The sequence below is a fragment of the Heteronotia binoei genome, chromosome 13 (genome assembly GCF_032191835.1).
Source record: "Heteronotia binoei isolate CCM8104 ecotype False Entrance Well chromosome 13, APGP_CSIRO_Hbin_v1, whole genome shotgun sequence".
NCBI classification, from domain to species: domain Eukaryota; kingdom Metazoa; phylum Chordata; class Lepidosauria; order Squamata; family Gekkonidae; genus Heteronotia; species Heteronotia binoei.
Window position 1 is genome coordinate 2,817,401 of NC_083235.1, and position 20,624 is coordinate 2,838,024.

A 20,624-nucleotide genomic window follows, 5' to 3' on the forward strand; every position below is an offset into this window, starting at 1 on the left:
CCCAAAGCCTTATTCGATAAAAATTTATAATCCAATTGTTTAATATGCACTTCTTGTAAACAAATTATATTACATTTCTGCTTATTAATCCAATGAAAAATTGCCCTTCTTTTTTGTGGTGAATTAAGTCCATTTACATTCCAAGAAATTAATTTGTAATCCATAATGTTTTCTCAGTTATTCTGTACCTTCAAATTCTTTATTGTCCACAAAAAATTCATTCATTCCTTGGGTGTCAACTATTGTTTTTCGCAGTCTTTTATATTCAAAGCTAAGACCTTCTGGTAGAATCCATCTATATCTTATGTTCTTCTCCCTTAGCTTGTCCGTCAATTTCTTAAATTGTTTTCTGTCACTAATAACCTTTCTCGGCAGCTCCTTCATTATTCGTACTCTGCTTTCCTCTCTCACCATTGGGGTTTCAAATTGCTTGCTTAAGAGCCTTCCCACCACGTCTCTCCTGGTAAACTTCACTACTACATCCCTGGGTAGTTTACGCTTCCTGGCAAATTCTGAATTAACTCTATATGCATAGTCACATAAACGTTCCACCTCCTCCGGATCTTCTTCCAAAAATTCAGCAATAATTGTGACAATATCACATTTAAAGGGACCGCACACCTTTTAAATGCCTCCCCCCAACTGGAATTTATTTGTTTGTTTGTTTGTTTAATATCCCACCCTCCCCACTAAAGGCAGGCTCAGAATGGCTCACAGGTTAGGGTCAAAAATGACCAAACAAGATAAAAACATCAATAATACATAATGGATAGGGGCACCTCTTTGTGGGCACCTCTTTTCTTTTGAAACTTGGAGGGTCTTTTGAGGAGAGGCTCTGGATGCTATGCTGTAAATTTGGTGCCTCTACCTCAAAAAAACACCCCCCCCCCAAGAGCCCCAGATACCCGTGGATCAATTCTCCATTATTCCCATGGGAATCGGTCTCCATAGGGAAAAATGGATTGCCCAGGAGACATTTCCCTCCCCCCGCCCCCCCTGCTTTCTGATGACCCTGAAGAGGAAGGGGGCCCTCCAAACCGGGGAATCTCCTGCCCCCACCTGGGGATCAGCAAACCAAGAGGGATGAACACAGTGAGGTTAGGAACAGGAGAGAACCGTATTCTACTAAAGAATAAATTAGTTATGGGAAGTTGTTTCTGAACAATGCTGAATGTCAGACATTGGAGAGTATCAAAATGTTATTCTGCTAAATGTGACCTGTACCTTGACATGATTAACTCCATTTTGAATTACTAATCCTAACTGTAGAACAAGAGGCCTGGTACATCAAACAGCTTTAGAAATGTTACTAACCCCTACTGTGAATTCCTCTGCATAACACTAACAAAGCAACAACCCTTTGAAGATAATGAGCCTCAAGGAGAGCCAGCAAGACTCTCCCGTGAGAAAAGGGACCACAAGAGATAAGGGGGAAGGAAAGTGTTACTTGTAGCGTTAAAGTGTGAGAATGTAGTATTGTTTTGAATTGCTTTGAAGTACGGCCTTATAACCCATGTATGTTTCAACTGCTGGTTATCAGTTCCAATACCTGTCTTCAGAACCTTGAGATATCAAATAAACGTCTTTACTTTTGCAACAAAAGATGGTCCGTGTACTTTGAGCTCCAAAGTCTGACACTGAAACCCTTTGCAGAATATACAATTTACAATTTAATGAAAGAGTCCACTCAGAAGGAAGACTTCAAGAGGTGCAAAGTCCTGATAGATGCGAAAAGGCCTCTCCAAATCAGTCATGGTGTTGCCAACGAAGTCAAGGTTCCTTTGCAGAGAATTAAGGCAATGTCTTTATACGTGTAGCTGATACGAAGTGCTGCTGACAACACGTTCCCTAGGTTTACAAAGCCGTGTTTCGGTGTCAGCCTTCATATGATCATTCACTTCATATTCTCTGGAACCAATGCTCACAGCAGTATAAGTGCCGTTAGTCAGTTTCTCCAAAGGCCCTTTCATTAAATTACAGATTGTCAATTGCCTTTATGCAAATGTATATTGTAAACTGCAAGAGTGTTGGTTGTGCGTTATAAACTATGTAGTGCTAAGCACTGAAGATAATGAGATATCCTGCATTTATTGCATCTAGTTTGCAGAAGTATATTCTGCAAAGGGTTTCAGCATTGCTCAGAAACAACTTCCCCTAACTAATTTATTCTTTAGTAGAACACGGTTCTCTCATGTTCCCCACCTGGGGATTGGCAACCCGAGTCACACAGGGCCTAGCAGGGCCTTCTGCTGGCTGCCACCACTCTGGTCAGGGTCTGTATGGAGGGCCCAGAGCACCCAAACACCCCTGTAGCTTCCTTATTAGTGAATACCTCTTAGAAGATATTGGAAGAAGATATTGGATTTATATCCCGCCTTCCACTCCAAAGAGTCTCAGAGCAGCTCACAATCTCCTTTCCCTCCCCCCCCCCCCCCGCCCCACAACAGACACCCTGTGAGGTAGATGAAGATATTGGATTTATATCCCGCCCTCCACTCCGAAGAGTCTCAGAGCGGCTCACAATCTTTTTTCCCTTCCTCTCCCACAACAGACACCCTGTGAGGTAGATGAAGATATTGGATTTATATCCCGCCCTCCACTCCAAAGAGTCTCAGAGCGGCTCACAATCTTCTTTCCCTTCCTCCCCCACAACAGACACCCTGTGAGGTAGATGAAGATATTGGATTTATATCCCACCCTCCACTCCGAAGAGTCTCAGAGCGGCTCACAATCTCCTTTCCCTTCCTCCCCCACAACAGACACCCTGTGAGGTAGATGAAGATATTGGATTTATATCCCGCCCTCCACTCCAAAGAGTCTCAGAGCGGCTCACAATCTCCTTTCCCTTCCTCCCCCACAACAGACACCCTGTAAGGTAGATGAAGATATTGGATTTATATCCCGCCCTCCACTCCAAAGAGTCTCAGAGCGGCTCACAATCTCCTTTCCCTTCCTCCCCCACAACAGACACCCTGTGAGGTAGATGAAGATATTGGATTTATATCCCGCCCTCCACTCCAAAGAGTCTCAGAGCGGCTCACAATCTCCTTTCCCTTCCTCCCCCACAACAGACACCCTGTAAGGTAGATGAAGATATTGGATTTATATCCCGCCCTCCACTCCAAAGAGTCTCAGAGCAGCTCACAATCTCCTTTACCTTCCTCCCCCACAACAGACACCCTGTGGGGTGGGTGGGGCTGAGAGAAGAAGAAGATATTGGCTTTATATCCTGCCCTCCACTCTGAAGAGTCTCAGAGCAGCTCACAATCTCCTTTACCTTCCTCCCCCCCACAAGAGACACCCTGTGAGGTAGATGAAGATATTGGATTTATATCCCGCCCTCCACTCCGAAGAGTCTCAGAGTGGCTCACAATCTCCTTTCCCTTCCTCCCCCACAACAGACACTCTGTGAGGTAGATGAAGATATTGGATTTATATCCCACCCTCCACTCCGAAGAGTCTCAGAGCGGCTCACAATCTCCTTTCCCTTCCTCCCCCACAACAGACACCCTGTGAGGTGGATGAAGATATTGGATTTATATCCCGCCCTCCACTCTGAAGAGTCTCAGAGCGGCTCACAATCTCCTTTCCCTTCCTCCCCCACAACAGACACCCTGTGAGGTGGGAGGGGCTGAGAGGGCTCTCACAGCAGCTGCCCTTTCAAGGACAACCTCTGCCAGAGCTCTGGCTAACCCAAGGCCATTCCAGCAGCTGCAAGTGGAGGAGTGGGGAATCAAACCCGGTTCTCCCAGATAAGAGTCCGCACACTTCACCACTACACCAAACTGGCTCTTACTGTGACCAAGGAGACACAGTAAAACAACAAAAGAAGTTTATTATTAGTGCTCTAAAAACAATATGTGGGTGATAAAGGTTCAGTGCAATAGTGAATATGAAACAGTAAAGGTTGGTGCAAAGGAACAAAAGCCCTGACGTGTTTAGCTATGCAGTCCCTACTCTAATAACCAACACTCACCCCCTTGGGTAAGGGATCTTTTCCTGCTGCCTCTTCCAGAACCTGCCCCCCCAGGAGACCTGCTCTTCTGAAGATGCTCAAGGGCAGGGGTGTCATACAAGTGGTCTGGGGACCAAATCAGGCCCATGAGCAACTGGTTGTCGTCTTCATTCTTCTCCCTCTCCCTTGCTTCCTTCTGCATCTCAGCTTGCTTTGTAAGGCTTGCTCAATTGCACAGGAGCTACACAGCAAAGCCTCTATCTTCTCTATTGGGGAGGAAGGGAGAAGAAAGAGCTTGCTTTACCAGGCTCTCTCAATTGCACAGCAGAGCTACTGAGCCAAGCCTCTCTTCCTTCTATTGGCTGAGGCTCCTCCCCATCCTCATCCCCTGGGGAAGGAAGGAAAGAGCCAGAGCTTCCTTTGCCCAGTTCCCTGGATCCCATGGGAGAAATACAAGATAGCACTTTGAAGACCAATGAGTGCTAGTGTTTTAAGCATGTTTTAGTTGAAGTTTTTTTTTAAAAAAATATCTTTAATTGTGTTTGTCCTTTATATCTCTGCTACCTAATCTTAAATAGATGCACACATGCTCTGGCCCAACAAGGTCTCATTTATGTCTGATCTGTCCCTCATAACAAATGAGTTTGATGTAGGCCTTGGGGATCCTTGCTGTCAGAGCCAGATTAACAATTAGGCCAAGCAGGCACTGGCCTATGGACCCCCACACCTTTAGGGGCCCCGGGCTGACTCCCCGTCTCCCTGGTTTCCCCCCCGCTTGCGGCCCTCCCAGCCTGCACATGCAGCCAGCAACTGAGCCGCTCTTTGCCCGACTTGCCTGGTGCCACTGCTCCCGGCGTTGTCACCAAGTTTGCCTCTCTCTGCCTCTCCCCCGCAGCTTGGTCAAAGGGGCTTTGGAGAAGGGGCCTGCAGGCTGCAGCAGGGGCCATGGGTGGGGGGCAGGTGCTCAGACTCTGAGATAATTTGTAAGGGCCCCCCCTAAGATTTCAACTGCCTAGGGGCCTCCACGGGGTTTACCTCTGAAGACGGTGTCCTGACACAGCTTTTGTACTGGATTTAGTATCTAAGAGGGGTGCCCAAGAACCCATCAGAATCAGTAGAACCAGGAAGAGGTACAAGCTCCCTCAGCTCTGAATGAACCCCCCCTCCTGACAAAACCCCCAAACTCACCGTGATGTCACCCTCCAGATAGTTGTAGAGAACAGCCCGAATCTCCACCTGCTCGTTTCTCACGACCGAGTAAGGCACCCGCAGGTCAATGAAGAAGTCCTTCATCACCGTGATCTCATAAGGGTCGGCCACACAGACCCCTGGAATGAGAGGAACAAGGGAGCAGCTCAACTACCCCTTTGGCCTCCTCTGCATTTCCCATAACAGGCTATGATAAAATCATAGAATCATAGTTGGAAGGGCCCTTCAGAATCATGTAGTCCAACCCCTTGCACAGTGTAGGAAACTCACAAATGCCTCCCCCTAAATTCACAGGATCTTCATTGCTGTCAGATGGCCATCTACCCTCTGTTGAAAAACCTCCAAGGAAGGAGAGCCCATCACCTCCCAAGGAGGAAGCCCGTTCCACTGAGGAACTGCTCTAAACTCACAAATACCTCCCCCTAAATTCACAGGATCTTCATTGCTGTCAGATGGCCATCTAGCCTCTGTTGAAAAACCTCCAAGGAAGGAGAGCCCATCACCTCCCAAGGAGAAAGCCCGTTCCACTGAGGAACTGCTCTAAACTCACAAATACCTCCCCCTAAATTCACAGGATCTTCATTGCTGTCAGATGGCCATCTAGCCTCTGTTGAAAAACCTCCAAGGAAGGAGAGCCCATCACCTCCCAAGGAGGAAGCCCGTTCCACTGAGGAACTGCTCTAAACTCACAAATACCTCCCCCTAAATTCACAGGATCTTCATTGCTGTCAGATGGCCATCTAGCCTCTGTTTAAAAACCTCCAAGGAAGGAGAGCCCATCACCTCCGGAGGAGGAAGCCTGTTCCACTGAGGAACCGCTCTAAACTCACAAATACCTCCCCCTAAATTCACAGGATCTTCATTGCTGTCAGATGGTCATCCAGCCTCTGTTGAAAAACCTCCAAGGAAAGAGAGCCCACCACCTCCCAAGGAAGCCTGTTCCACTGAGGAACCTCTCTAATAGTCAGGAACCATAGAATCATAGAGTTGGAAGAGACCTCCAGGGTCATCTAATCCAACCCCCTGCACAATGCAGGAAATTCACAAATACCTCCCCATAAATTCACAGGATCCTCATTGCTGTCAAACGGCCATCTAACCTCTGTTGAAAAACCTCCAAGGAAGGAGAGCCCACCACCTCCCGAGGAAGCCTGTTCCACTGAGGAACCGCTCTAACGATCAGGAAGTTCTTCCTAATGTTGAGCCGGAAACTCTTTTGATTTAATTTCAACCCATTGGTTCTGGTCCTACCTTCTGGGGCCACAGAAAACAATTCCACCCCATCCTCTATAGGACAGCCCTTCAAGTCCTTGAAGATGGTGATCATATCACCTCTCAGCCGCCTCCTCTCCAGGCTAAACATCCCCAGCTCCTTCAACCTTTCTTCATAGGACTTGGTCTCCAGACCCCTCACCATCTTTGTTGTCCTCCTCTGGGACCATTCCAGCTTGTCTATATCCTTCTTAAAATGTGGTGCCCAAAACTGAACACAGTACTCCAGATGAGGTCTTTTCAGAGCAGAGTAAAGTGATACCATCACATTACGTGATCTGGACACTAGACTTCTGTTGATACAGCCCAAAATGGCATTTTCCTTTTTAGCCACCGCATCACACTGTTGACTTATGTTCAGTGTATGATCCACTAAGACCCTGAGATCCTTTTCACACATATTACTGCTAAGACAAGTCTTCCCCATCCTATAGCCATACATTGGTTTTTTCTACCTAAATGCATAACTTTACATTAATCCCTGTTAAAATTCATTTTATTGGTTTTAAACCAGTTTTCCACCCTGTCAAGGTGTTTCCACCCTGTTTCTGTCTTCTACTGTATTTGCAACCCCTCCCGTGACAAGCTCATCATGGTTTGCTCAGCCACGTCCCACTGATGCCTGGCGTACAAGATTCCTTAAGAACATAAGAGAAGCCATGTTGGATCAGGCCAATGGCCCATCCAGTCCAACACTGTATCACACAGTGGCCAATATATATATATTGGCCTGATCCAACATGGATTCCACATGTTAATCACCCTTTGGGTGAAGAAGGACTTCCTTTTATCCGTTTTAACCTGACTGCTCAGCAATTTTATTGAATGCCCATGAGTTCTTGTATTGTGAGAAAGGGAGAAAAGGACTTCTTTCTCTACTTTCTCCATCCCATGCATTATCTTGTAAACCTCTATCATGTCACCCCGCAGTCGACGTTTCTCCAAGCTAAAGAGCCCCAAGCGTTTTAACCTTTCTTCATAGGGAAAGTGTTCCAAACCTTTAATCATTCTAGTTGCCCTTTTCTGTACTTTTTCCAATGCTATAATATCCTTTTTGAGGTGCAGTGACCAGAATTGCACGCAGTACTCCAAATAAGACCACACCATTGATTTATACAGGGGCATTATGATACTGGCTGATTTGTAGCTGGGATTCTTGGCCCCAATGTGCATTACTTTGCACTTAGCAACATTGAACCTCATCTGCCACGTTGACGCCCACTCACCCAGCCTCAACAGATCCCTTCGGAGTGCCTCACAATCCTCTCTGGTTCTTACCACCCTGAAGAGTTTAGTGCCATCTTGAAACTTGGCCACGTCACTGCTTACTCCCAACTCCAGATCATTAATGAACAAGTTAAAGAGCATGGGACCCAGTACTGAGCCCTGCGGCACCCCACTGCTTACTGTCTTCCACAGCGAAGACTGCCCATTTATACTCACTCTCTGCTTCCTATTAATTAGCCAGTTTTTGATCCACAAGAGGACCTGTCCTTTTACTCCATGACTCTCGAGCTTACTAAGGAGCCTTTGATGAGGAACTTTATCAAAAGCTTTCTGGAAGTTAAGATAAACAACATCTGTTGGGTTCCCTTTGTCCACATGCTTGTTCACCCCCTCAAAGAACTGTAACAGGTTAGTGTGGCAAGATCTTCCCTTACAGAACCCATGCTGAGTCTTCCCCAGTAACTTGTGTTCATCAATGTGCCTACTCATTCTGTCCTTGATAACGGTTTCTACCAACTTTCCTGGTATTGAAGTCAGACTGACTGGCCTGTAATTTCCCGGATCTCCTCTGGAACCCTTTTTAAAGATGGGGGTGACATTTGCTACCTTCCAGTCCTCAGGAAGAGAGGCAGATTTCAATGAAAGATTACAAATTTTTGTCAGGAGATCGACAAGTTCAACTTTGAATTCTTTCAGAACTCTCGGATGTATGCCATCCGGACCTGGTGACTTATTAGTTTTTAATTCGTCAATCAGTTGTAAGACCTCTTCTCTTGTCACCTCAATCTGACTCAGGCCTTTCAACACCCCTTCCAAAATCAGCGATTCTGGAGAGGGCAAACAATTCTCATCTTCCACAGTGAAGATGGAGGCAAAAAATGCATTCAGCTTCTCAGCCATTTCCCTATCCTCCTTCAGTAATCCTTTGACCACTTGGTCATCCCAAGGGTTTTGACTGTATTGACCTTTCCTTTCAGTTTCCTCTTCACATGCCTCCTCATCTCAGAGAATTTACCCCTTTTAAAGTTAAACGTGGTTGTGCTCGTCTTTTTGGGCAACTCCCTATGTATACAAATGGTGAAATCAATAACGTTATGGTCACTGCTCCCAAGCGGTGTGATCACTTTTACATCTCTCACCAAGTCTTGGGCATTACTTAGGACCAAATCCAGGATCGCCCCACCTCTGGTAGGTTCTGTGACCATCTGCTCCATAGCACAGTCATTGAGATCATCTAGAAACTCAATCTCTTTCTCTCAACCTGAACACATATTGACCCAATCAAACTGCGGGCAGTTAAAATCACCTATTACGACACAGTTTTTACATTTAGCCGCTATCTTTAATCCTTCCATCATATTATAATCGTCCTCTATCTTAACTCCCATAGTTAAATTTCCTTTTGAGCCCTCTATTTCAACCCAAAGCATTTCTAGAAGGGAATCTAATTCTCTGACCTCAGTCTTACTGGACCGTATATCCTCTCTGACATACAGAGCCACCCCACCTCCAACCCTTCCCTCCCTATCCTTCCGATATAACTTATATCCAGGAATCACCGTGTCCCACTGATTCTCCTCATCCACCAAGTTTCTGAAATTCCCACAATGTCTATGTTTTCCCCCAACACTAAACATTCCAACTCACCAATTTTACTTCGAACACTTCTAGCATTTGTATACAAACATCTATAATTTCCCAGGCAATTTCCCCGCCACCTTCCTCCTGCCGCCTCGAGACTTTGGCAGGTAGTCCATACAATCTCAGTGAAAAACTCTAATCCATTACCCGGTAGAAAAGTAACAGCTAACCCTTCATCTCTTTGAGATGAGTCCTCCCGAACCAGAGACATTTCATCTCCTGTCGGCTTTCCCCCAAGATTTAGTTTAAAAACTGCTCTGTCACCTTTTTTGATTTTAAGCGCCAGCAGCCTGGTTCCTTCTGGGGACAAGTGGAGACCGTCTCTTTTGTACAGCTCCCCTTTGTTCCAGAAAGCATCCAGTGCCTAAGAAACCTTTCCTTACCTTTCGTATCCGAAACGCTCACCGCCAGCACTTCCCAGGTCGTGATGGAATCCTTCAGGTAAATGAGAACTGTCTTGGATGAGATCCTGGATACAAAGAGAAGGTGCCATGTCACACCCATCCAAAGCACAATGGTGGACAAGAGACAGGGCCAGCCCTAGACTGTCTGGCATCCTAGGGAAGGCTAACTTCTGGTCCCTCCCCCCCACGCACTGATAATGGCACTGAGTCATGTGGGGTTCCCCAATTTGGCACCCTCAGAAGGCTAGCGCCCTAGGCAATTGGCTAGTGGTAGAGCCGGCCCTGACAAGAGGTACAGTCTTGGGCTGACATGAGAGACAAGGCTGCTGCAGAAAATGGGGTGGGGAGATGAATGATCCCCCCCCCCCCGTCTCTTCCCAGAACATTGAGGACAACTGAGCCTGATTCTCATGGCAAAACACTGCAAGCTTCCCTGCTTTCTGTCAAGAATTCTTTTTGCCGTGAGTACTTCTATTTTGATCCATGCCTCTGTAGCTCAGAATAGGCTTGCCAATCCCCAGGTCCCAGCAGGGGTTCTCCCGCTTTCCCAGGCTCCTTCCCGCCCACAGTCAGTGGGCCGGTGGTGGGAAGCTCCGCCCCCGCAGCTACCCTGTGCCTTTCCCCTGCAAAACGCTCGGAGAAAGCTTGCAAAGGCTTCCTTTTGGGATGGTGCGTCTGTGCCTTTAAGGCTGAATGGGGGCGGGGTGAGCAGGCAGAACAACGTGGCTGCTCCCAGGAGCTGTGAAAGCAGCCCAGACCCTCCGCTGGTTATACAAGCTTTTCAGAGGTTGTTTGCATAGGAAAGGGTAAACTTGAACCTTTGGTTTCCCTGGGTTATTGGAAGTTCAGCAACTCGTGAGTAAATTGCCCCAGTGAGACCACACGAGTGTGGGATTGCAAACGGTTTTATTTTAGCTCCTGTGTATGTGTGTGTGAGAGAGAGAGAGAGAAAGAGAGAGAGAGAGAGAGACGAATTGCAGCTGCTCGGTGAGGAAATGAAGACTGTATTCAGGGGAACTGCACTGCTGTGTTTTTATTTATTTGTTTTAGGGAAAGTCCCTCGGCCCCACCCCCAAAGTCCCCAGATATTATCTGAGTTAAACTTGCCAACCCTAGAATGGGATGTTATAATTGCTTGCTTGCTTTGTAGAAAAAGCCCAGCAGGAACTCATTTGTATGTTAGGCTACACACGCCTCACACCAAGTCAGCCAGAACTATGTTCCTGTGCGTTCCTGCTCAGAAAAAGCCCTGGAAACAAGGATTTTTATTTTCCCCCCTCCCCCTGAGTTGAAGCATTTGAATTTTTTATCATCAAAGCCAAGTAGGAATGCAGATGTGGCCACTAGCATGGATAGACATCACACCCTTTGAAACCTGGCCAAGAAGGCTTGCCAATCCCCAGGTCCCAGCAGGGGTTCTTCCGCTTTCCCAGGCTCCTTCCCACCCCCGGTCAGCTGGCCAGCGGGGGAAAGCCCCGCCCCCAAAGCCACCATGTGCCTTTCCACCTCCGGAGGCTTCAGTCTCCGATTGGAAAGGCTTCCTCTTGGGATGGGGTGTCTGTGTTACTTTGGAGAAGTTGGCAGCAACTGGTGAGTAGAGAGCCCAATCCCTCACTTCAGAGTCGCCAGAAACGTCTGCTGAGCACTTCATTATTCCCTATGTGGAGATCGATACTTATAGGGTATAATGGGGAATTGATCTGGAGGTTTCGGGGGATGTGGGGGAGCTGTTTTTTGAGGTAGAGGCACCAGATTTTCAGTATCGTCTCTAGTGCCTCTCCCCAAAGTACCCCCCAAGTTTCAAAACGATTGGACCAGGGGGTCCAATTCTACGAGCCCCAAAAGAAGGTGCCCCTATCCTTCATTATTTCCTATGGAAGGAAGACATTTAAAAAGGTGTGCTGTCCCTTTAAATGTGATGACCAGAACTCCCTTTGAGTTCAGTTATGCTTGTCACACCCTTGTTCCTGGCTCTGACCCAATGTCTCCTGGCTCCACCCCCAAAGTCTCCTGGCTGCATCCCCAAAGTCCCCAGATATTTGTTGAATTGGACTTGGCAATTCTATGGCCAAGCCAGTCGGAGCTGCGTTCCTGTGCGTTCCTGCTCAAGAAAAAAGCCCTGCTTGTAAATCACCTCTGTTTTGTCTGTAGCCTTTTCCCATCCTGAGGGGAGGGGGCACAGCTCGGCACTGAAGGTCAGTCACCACTCAGAGACTTTCCCTTTTGGAATAACTTGCTGCATAACAAGAGGCGACGGAGGGCCCTTCATTGTTAGAGAGAAGGTGCTCGAAGCTTAAATTTGTTAACGCTCTGGACTAAGCTATAATGGCCTCCTTGAGTTTGGGAAACTCAGCCCCTCCAAGACATAGGGTTGCCAAGTCCAATTCAAGAAATATTTGGGGACTTTGGGGGTGGAGCCAGGAGACTTTGGGGGTGGAGCCAGGAGACATTGTGGGTGGAGCCAAGATCAAGGCTGTGACAAGCATCACTGAACTCCAAAGGGAGTTCTGGCCATCACATTTAAAGGGACGGCACAACTTTTAAATTCCTTCCTTCCATAGGAAATAATGAAGGATAGGGGCACCACCTTATTTTGAGGTTCATAGAATTCGACCCCCTGGTCCAATCTTTTTGAAACTTGGGGGGTATTTTGGGGAGAGGCACTAGATGCTATACTGAAAATTTGGTGTCTCTACCCCAAAAAACAGCCCACCCCAGAGCCCCAAATACCCGCGGATCAATTCTCCTTTATTTTCTATGGGAATAAATCTCCATAGGGAATAACAGAGTTCCCAGCAGACATTTCCCTCCCCTCCCCCTTTTTTCTGACGACCCTGAAGCGGGGGGAGGGTCTCCAAACCAGGGGGATCCCCTGCCCCCACCTGGGGATTGGCAACCCTACCAAGACAACATCTTGGAATTGTAACACCTTCCTTCACTGAATAAATCCGATATGATTTCAACACAGAAGTCTTCATTGGTGGGAACTGTGCAGCACTCAACACTTTCCCCATTCCCCTGCCAGCACCACTTGTGGTGTGAAGAAGTGTGCGATGCACAACTCTGTAGTATTAGAGGACATAAATGTCGGAAGAGGTGGCATATAAATTGAACAACCACCACCACCTGGACACCCTCCTTACAGTACTCAGCATCTTGTGTGGAGAGAGAATGGGACCAGTTCAAATGGCTGGTTAGCAGGGGTGTCAAACATGCAGCCCGAGGGCCGAATCAGGCCCCCAGAGGCCTCCTATTAGGCCCCAGAGCAACTGGCTCTTGTCTGCTTCCTTCTGCCTCTCTCTTGCTTTCTTCTGCATCACAGCTTGCTTTGCCAGGCTGGCTCAATCGCACAGGAGCTACAGAGCAAAGCCTCTATTTTCTCCATTGGCTGAGTCTCCTCCCCCTCCTGGTCCCTGAGGAGGAAGGGAAAGAGCCAGAGCTTCCTTTTCCCTGGATCCCATGGGAGAAATACAAAGAAAGCACCTTTAACACCAAAAAGTGCTAATGTTTTAAGCATGTTTTAAGTTTGTTTTGTTTTTAAAAAAAATCTTTAGTTCATAGAATCATACAGTTGGAAGGGACCTCTACGGTCATCTAGTCCAACCCCCTGCACAATGCAAGAAACTCACAAACACCTCCCCCCTAAATTCACAGGATCTTCATTGCTGTCAGATGGCCATCTAGCCTCTGTTGAAAAACCTCCAAGGAAGGAGAGCCCACCACCTCCTGAGAAAGCCTGTTCCACTGAGGAACTGCTCTAATAGTCAGGAAGTTCTTTCTAATGTTGAGCCGGAAACTCTTTTGATTTAATTTCAACCCATTGGATCTGGTTCTACCTTCCAGGGACACAGAAAACAATTCCACACCATCCTCTATATGACAGCCCTTCAAGTAGTTGTGTTTGTGTCCTTTTAAAAGTTCATATCTCTAAGTTTATAACTCTGCTAAAAAGGTCAAGGTAGTCCCCTGTGCAAGCACCAGTCGTTTCCGACTCTGGGGTGACGTTGCTTTCACAATGTTTTCATGGCAGACTTTTTACAGGGTGGTTTGCCATTGCCTTCCCCAGTCCTCTACACTTTCCCTCTAGCAAGCTGGGGACTCATTTGACCGACCTCAGAAGGAGGGAAGGCTGAGTCAACTTTGAGCCAGCTACCTGAACCCAGCTTCCTCCGGGATCGAACTCAGGTCGTGAGCAGAGAATTCAGACTGCAGTACTGCAGCTTTACCACTCTGCGCCACATGGCTCTCTGCTACCTAAACCTTAAAACCCGTGGTCTGGCCCAAAACGGCCCAGCCCGACAAGGTCTTATTTTTGTCAGATCTGTCACTCAAAACAAATGAGTTCGACACCCCAATTGACTGTGCTGCGTTGCAGAAGGAAAAAGGTACCCCTGGTCATTGAGAGGTTCATCCAGATGTTTCACTTCCCACAACCAGCTCTCAGGAAACTCGGTTCTGGAGGCAAAAGCGTCATCGTCTAAGAAACTGTCATCGATGTCATCTGGGAAATCAAGAGACAGCAGTTTAACCGTGTGTGTTGTGTGTGTGTGTTGTGTATGTGTGTGTGTGGTTTGTTCGCAGTGTTGCTTTTTCAAGGCAAGGGAGGGACTGGCTAAACCGTCGGTGCATTTAGGGCTATCCACCCATGGCTGGTGACTCTAGAGATCTAAGGCGGAAGGAATCTAGGGGCTTCTTGTACTCTGAACACCGTGGAGACACCAGCACTGGGATCCCACCAGTTTGTAGATGGTTTAAACCAGGGGTGGCCAAACCCGCTTAACATAAGAGCCGCACAGAATCAACATCAGATGTTTGAGAGCTGCAAGACAGGAAGGAAGGAAGGAAGGAAGGAAGGAAGGAAGGAAGGAAGGAAGGAAGGGAGGGAGGGAGGGAGGGAGGGAGGGAGGGAGGAAGGAAGGAAGGAAGGAAGGAAGGAAGGAAGGAAGGAAGGAAGGAAGGAAGGAAGGAAGGAAGGAAGGAAGGAAGGAAGGAAGGAAGGAAGGAAGGGAGGGAGGAGGGAGGGAGGGAGGGAGGGAGGGAGAGGGAGGGGGAGAGGTGCTTCCCCAGTCCTCTACACTTTCCTCCCAGCAAGCTGGGGACTCATTTGACCGACCTTGGAAAGATGGAAGGCTGAGTCAACCTGGAGCCGGCGACCTGAACCCAGCTTCTACCAGGATCGAACTCAGGTCATGAGCAGAGAGCTCAGACTGCAGTACTGCAGCTTTACCACTCTGAACCATGGGGCTCTTAAGGTGATATGTGGCCAGCTGGGAAAATTTCTCATTGCCCTGGCAGATGGACAGGTTCTTGTGTGGAACCCTTTCTCCACAGCTGGGTGTCTGCTTCTGTGTCTCTTGTGACACCCGTATCTTTCCTTCCCTCCCCCTCTGTCTTTTTGCTTATAAGGCTCCGTTAAGGCCCCAGACCTTGGCAGGTCTCAATGAGAAATCCTTCAAAAAAATAAACTGAGCTCTCTTCCTGCAAGTCTGTGAGACGTACCAGCCAAACTTCCCACCTGGAGACAGTTGCTATTCAGAGAAAACCCTGTGGAGGACTTAGTTCAGAGGTGGCCAAACCTGCTTAACGTAAGAGCCATGTAGAATTAATGTCAGATGTTTGAGAGCTGCAAGACATGAACGTCAGATGTAGGAAGGAAGGGAGGAAAAATTGAAAGAAAGGAAAGAAAGCAAATAGATTGGGGGAGGGAGAGGTGGAAAGGAAGCAACTTTAATGCATTCTCCAAGCCGCTGGCTTGGCTTGGCTTGGAGAAGTGATTTAAAGAAAGAAATGCCTTCTCAAAGCCAGCCAACAGGCCAGTGGGGGTTTTGAGAGCCACACAATATGTGTGAAAGAGCCACATGTGGCTCCCAAGCCACAGTTTGGCCACCCAAACGTAGTCTAAGAGAAATCAGTTCCTCTGGCAAAAACAACTCCTTTAGCGGGTGGGTTCTATGGCATGTCCCACTGAGGCCCCTCCCCTGCCCAAACCCAGCCCTCCTCAGGCTCCACCCCCAAATCTCCAGGAATGTGCCATCCCAGAGTTGGCAACCCTACACTGTATCCCTCCTCCATCTTCAAAAGAAACCCCCAACCCTCTACTTGCTTCTTGCCAGGATTAGCTCTTCCTCCCGGGCATTCTCGTCGCGGAGGCTCCTGATGTATTGGCAGCACTCCAGGAAGGCAGCTTTGCACTCGTTTTGCTCCAGGATGTATTCCGCCCGCCTCTCACAGCTGTGGCCCATGGGGTTGTCCTGCATCCCGTCCTCGCAGCACTTCCTCAGCAGCCGGTCCTGATACTGGGCCACTGGAACACACAAGCCCCAACGAAACATCAGGGGGACTGGAAGGACACCACTTTAAGGCAGACGAGGAAGAAACTGGAAGACTTAGAACAAAGTAGGAGTCAAGTGTCACCTTTAAGACCAACGAAGTTTTATTCAGAATGTAAGCTTTCATGTGGGCATGCACACTTCCTCAGACGAGGAATGAGGTACAGTGAGCAGAGCTACATATAGCTAGTAGACAGTGGTTTAGGATGCAAAATGGTACAAATTTAGATTCCAGTGACAGAACAGTCTGTCAAGATCTGTTGAGGCTGGGTGAGTGGGCGTCAACGTGGCAGATGTTCAATGTGGCCAAGTACAAAGTAATGCACATTGGGGCCAAGAATCCCCGCTACAAATACAAGTTGATGGGGTGTGAACTGGCAGAGACTGACCAAGAGAGAGATCTTGGGGTCGTTGTAGATAACTCACTGAAAATGTCAACACAGTGTGCGATTGCAATAAAAAAGGCCAACGCCATGCTGGGAAATATTAGGAAGGGAATTGAAAACAAATCAGCCAGTATCATAATGCCCTGTATAAATCGATGGTGCGGTCTCATTTGGAGTACTGTGTACAATTCTGGTCACAGCACCTCAAAAAGGATATTATAGCATTGGAAAAAGATAGATAGATAAATAGATAGATAGATAGATAGATAGATAGATAGATAGATAGATAGATAGATAGATAGATAGATAGATAGATAGATAGATAGATGATAGATAGATAGATAGATAGATAGATAGATAGATAGATAGATAGATAGATAGATGATAGATAGATAGATAGATAGATGATAGATAGATAGATAGATAGATAGATAGATAGATAGATAGATAGATAGATAGATAGATGATAGATAGATAGATGATAGATAGATAGATAGATAGATAGATAGATAGATAGATAGATAGATAGATAGATAGATAGATAAATTTATTGTCATTGTTCTCAACAAAAAGAGAGCAACGAAATGAGGTGCTCTTCCACAAACATACCAACACATCAAACACACATATTCATAAACCATTTAAATACATCTAAAACCATTTAAACCATTTAAACCATTTAAATACATCTAAAACAGCTAAACATTCATAAAACCATTTAAACCATTTAAATACATCTAAAACAGATCATCCTTCATAACCCTGCACTTAACCTAACCACAGCACTTGGATAGAAACAGAAAAGGGCAACTAGAAGGATTAAAAATTAAAAGGGCAACTAGAATGATTAAAGATTTGGAACACTTTCCCTATGAAGAAAGGTTAAAACGCTTGGGGTGACATGATAGAGGTTGATGGATCTCTCCTTCCCACGTACCTTTGCTGGCCTTGGAGTCCAGAAGCTGCAAAGAGCGGCGTCGGCGTCTTGCTGGCTGCTGGCACTTTGGATCTGGGGGAGGTAGATGAAGATATTGGATTTACATCCCGCCCTCCACTCCGAAGAGTCTCAGAGCGGCTCACAATCTCCTTTACCTTCCTCCCCCACAACAGACGCCCTGTGAGGTAGATGAAGATATTGGATTTATATCCCGCCCTCCACTCTGAAGAGTCTCAGAGCGGCTCACAATCTCCTTTACCTTCCTCCCCCACAACAGACGCCCTGTGAGGTAGATGAAGATATTGGATTTATATCCCGCCCTCCACTCCAAAGAGTCTCAGAGCGGCTCACAATCTCCTTTAACTTCCTCCCTCACAACAGACACCCTGTGAGGTGGGTGGGGCTGAGAGGGCTCTCACAGCAGCTGCCCTTTCAAGGACAACCTCTGCCAGAGCTATGGCTGACCTAAGGCCATCCCAGCAGGTGCAAGTGGAGGAGTGGGGAATCAAACCTAGATAAGAGTCCGCACACTTAACCACTACACCAAACTGGCTCTCCATAGTAGGATCCTACTATGTAATTGTGCATTCATTTAGTGTGTCATGTTAATGCTTATGCTTTGCTACAATTCTGTTTCCAGGCCTCTGGTTGGTTCTACAACTCTATTTTCTATTCATTACTTGGCCTTAAGTCCAGGCAAGACAGGATAATTACGGAAATTATGTAAAAAACCCAAACAAACGGGAAAAGTACCTGTTCTTTGGGGTGTGGAGATCCTGTTGCTGGTTTCCAGGGCCAGTCCGGCATCTGCAAACACTCCCACGTTGTTGCGGCCACTGCCCACTGTGCACCCGATGTCGCTCTTCTCCACGGTGTCCCAGATCTGCCGGGCAAAAGAAACAAATGAGAGAACCAACCAGAGCAGACTGAGCACATGCCAAGGTTGGAGATGACCAGTGCTGGGTGTTCCCGCCACGGGGAATGCCCTGCCTTACCTTGGCCTGGGTCAGCTTGTACTTCTTGTTGAGGGCGTAGACGCCTTTGTCAACAGCCACCAGGCCAACATAAGCATCCCTGTCACCTTCCAACTTGATCTTCATGCTCTTTGAAGGGCTGTGAATTTTGTCGTCTGCCTTAGTCGCACCTTTTACCACCAGCTGTTGAACAAAGGTGACAGTGATGGCCAGATCTGGGATAGGGAAAGTGTCTGGTTGGAAGTATTTGTGGGGAAGATGAGCTTGGACCAGAATCTTAAGTCCTAAGACGTCTTGTGCATTTCCCACACAATGATTGCCCTGACAACAGTACTTCCCTAGCTCTTGGTGTCTATCTATGCCTTGTTCTTTGCCCTCCAGAGGAACTGGTTGGCCATTTTGTGAAACAGGATGCTAGACTAGATGGGCCACTGGTATGGCCTAGCAGGGCTCTTCTGATGTTCTTCTCAGAGGAAGACCTCAGCCTATGCTCTGTTGTTGGCCCTCCTGGCTCCACTGGTGGACCTCCTGATGGCACTTGGGTTTTTTTGTCACTGTGTGACATGGAGTGTTGGACTGGATGGGCCATTGGCCTGATCCAACATGGCTTCTCTTATGTTCTTATGTGACACAGAGTGTTGGACTGGATGGGCCATTGGCCTGATCCAACAGGGCTTCTCTTAGGTTCTTATGTGACACAGAGTGTTGGACTGGAGGGGCCATTGGCCTGATCCAACAGGGCTTCTCTGATGTTCTTATGTGACACGGAGTGTTGGACTGGAGGGGCCACTGGCCTGATCCAACATGGCTTCTCTTATGTTCTTATGTGACACAGTGTTGCACTGGATGGGCCATTGGCCTGATCCAACATGGCTTCTCTTATGTTCTCTTATGTTCTTATTTTGGTCACTGTGTGACACAGAGTGTTGGACTGGATGGCCATTGGCCTGATCCAACATGGCTTCTCTTATGTTCTTATCTAACAATGACTTCCTAGGTGGTAATAATTGCTAATCAGCATTGAAACAAATCTGGACAGGGGTGGAATTCACCATTTTTGGAATTTATGCATTCTTTTTCTTTCCCTTCTGGTTATAGCAGTTTTACCTACCGTTCCCATGCAGGTATCTTTCACATCCACCCAGACAGAATCGGCCACGATTTCATTGTTTCCAATTTGAAAGTAAGCCACAATTCGGAAAGAAGGGATGAGATCTGGGGTGATGGGCAGAGACATTGTCACCGGATTCTGCCCTGGGGCCTTGAGTTGCCTCCCGGTCTTGAAGATCTTGCCTTTGGTCATGATCTGAGGGAGAACAAGAGGACAGTGGGGTGGGAAGACAAAAGAGGCCAACGCACAAGGACTGGGATAATGCCAGATTCACACAGCTCAGAGCTAGGAAAGATCCTGGTGATTCCTTGCATTCCATGGGGCTTGTAATAATAATAATAATAATAACTTTTTATTTATACCCCGCCCTCCCCGCCGAGGCAGGTTCAGGGCAGCTTACAAGGCATTATCAGGATATAACAATAAGACAAAATAATACAATTATGAACAGTGACATGAATAAATGCAATATATAAGTTAACATTAAAATTAGTCTAAAAACAATAAAATGGTGCTACAATTTCAGTTTATACAAAATGGCTAGGTGTCGATTTCTGGTTCCATCTTAAAAGGCAAGTTGGAAGAGGGCCGTTTTGCAAGCCCTACAGAACTGATTAAGATCCTGTAGGGCCCACACCTCTTCCGGTAGCTGATTCCACCATTGGGGTGCCTTTATAGAGAAGGCCTGCTCCCTGGTTGTTTTTAGTTTGGCCTCCTTAGGTCCAAGGATTTCCAAAAGATTTTGTGAGCTGGAGCGCAGTGCTCTCTGGGGAACATATGGAGAGAGGCGGTCCCTAAGGTAGGCAGGTCCTCGGCCATATAGGGCTTTAAAGGTAATAAGCAGCACCTTGTAACGAACTCAGTATACAATTGGCAGCCAGTGCAGTTCCCGCAGCCTAGGCCGCACACGTTCCCACCGAGGTAGTCCCACTAGCAGCCTGGCTGCTGCATTCTGCACTAGCTGCAGTTTCCGAGTTTGGTACAGAGGCATCCCCATGTAGAGGGCATTACAGTAGTCTAACCTCGAGGTGACCGTCGCGTGGATCACTGTTGCCAGGTCACCGCGTTCCAGGAAGGGGGCTAACTGCCTCGCCCGCCTAAGATGGAAACAGGCGGATTTGGCAGTAGCTGCTATCTGGGCCTCCACTGTCGGGGAAGACTCCAGTAGCACTCCCAAGC

At 47.3% G+C, this 20,624-nt stretch overlaps 1 protein-coding gene across 1 annotated transcript in view; it reads right to left on the bottom strand.

Annotated features, from left to right (window-relative positions):
- The window catches only part of LOC132581821 (A.superbus venom factor 1-like), a 138,095-nt gene that overhangs the window by 64,513 nt on the left and 52,958 nt on the right, over positions 1-20,624 (bottom strand). The window contains exons 12-19 of the mRNA XM_060253234.1: positions 19,446-19,640; positions 18,356-18,517; positions 18,114-18,243; positions 17,361-17,432; positions 15,812-16,012; positions 14,098-14,209; positions 9,688-9,773; positions 5,144-5,283 (exon numbers count right to left, since the gene is read on the bottom strand). Coding sequence (XP_060109217.1) covers positions 5,144-5,283; positions 9,688-9,773; positions 14,098-14,209; positions 15,812-16,012; positions 17,361-17,432; positions 18,114-18,243; positions 18,356-18,517; positions 19,446-19,640 — 1,098 coding nt within the window. The remainder of the gene's footprint in view (positions 1-5,143; positions 5,284-9,687; positions 9,774-14,097; positions 14,210-15,811; positions 16,013-17,360; positions 17,433-18,113; positions 18,244-18,355; positions 18,518-19,445; positions 19,641-20,624) is intronic.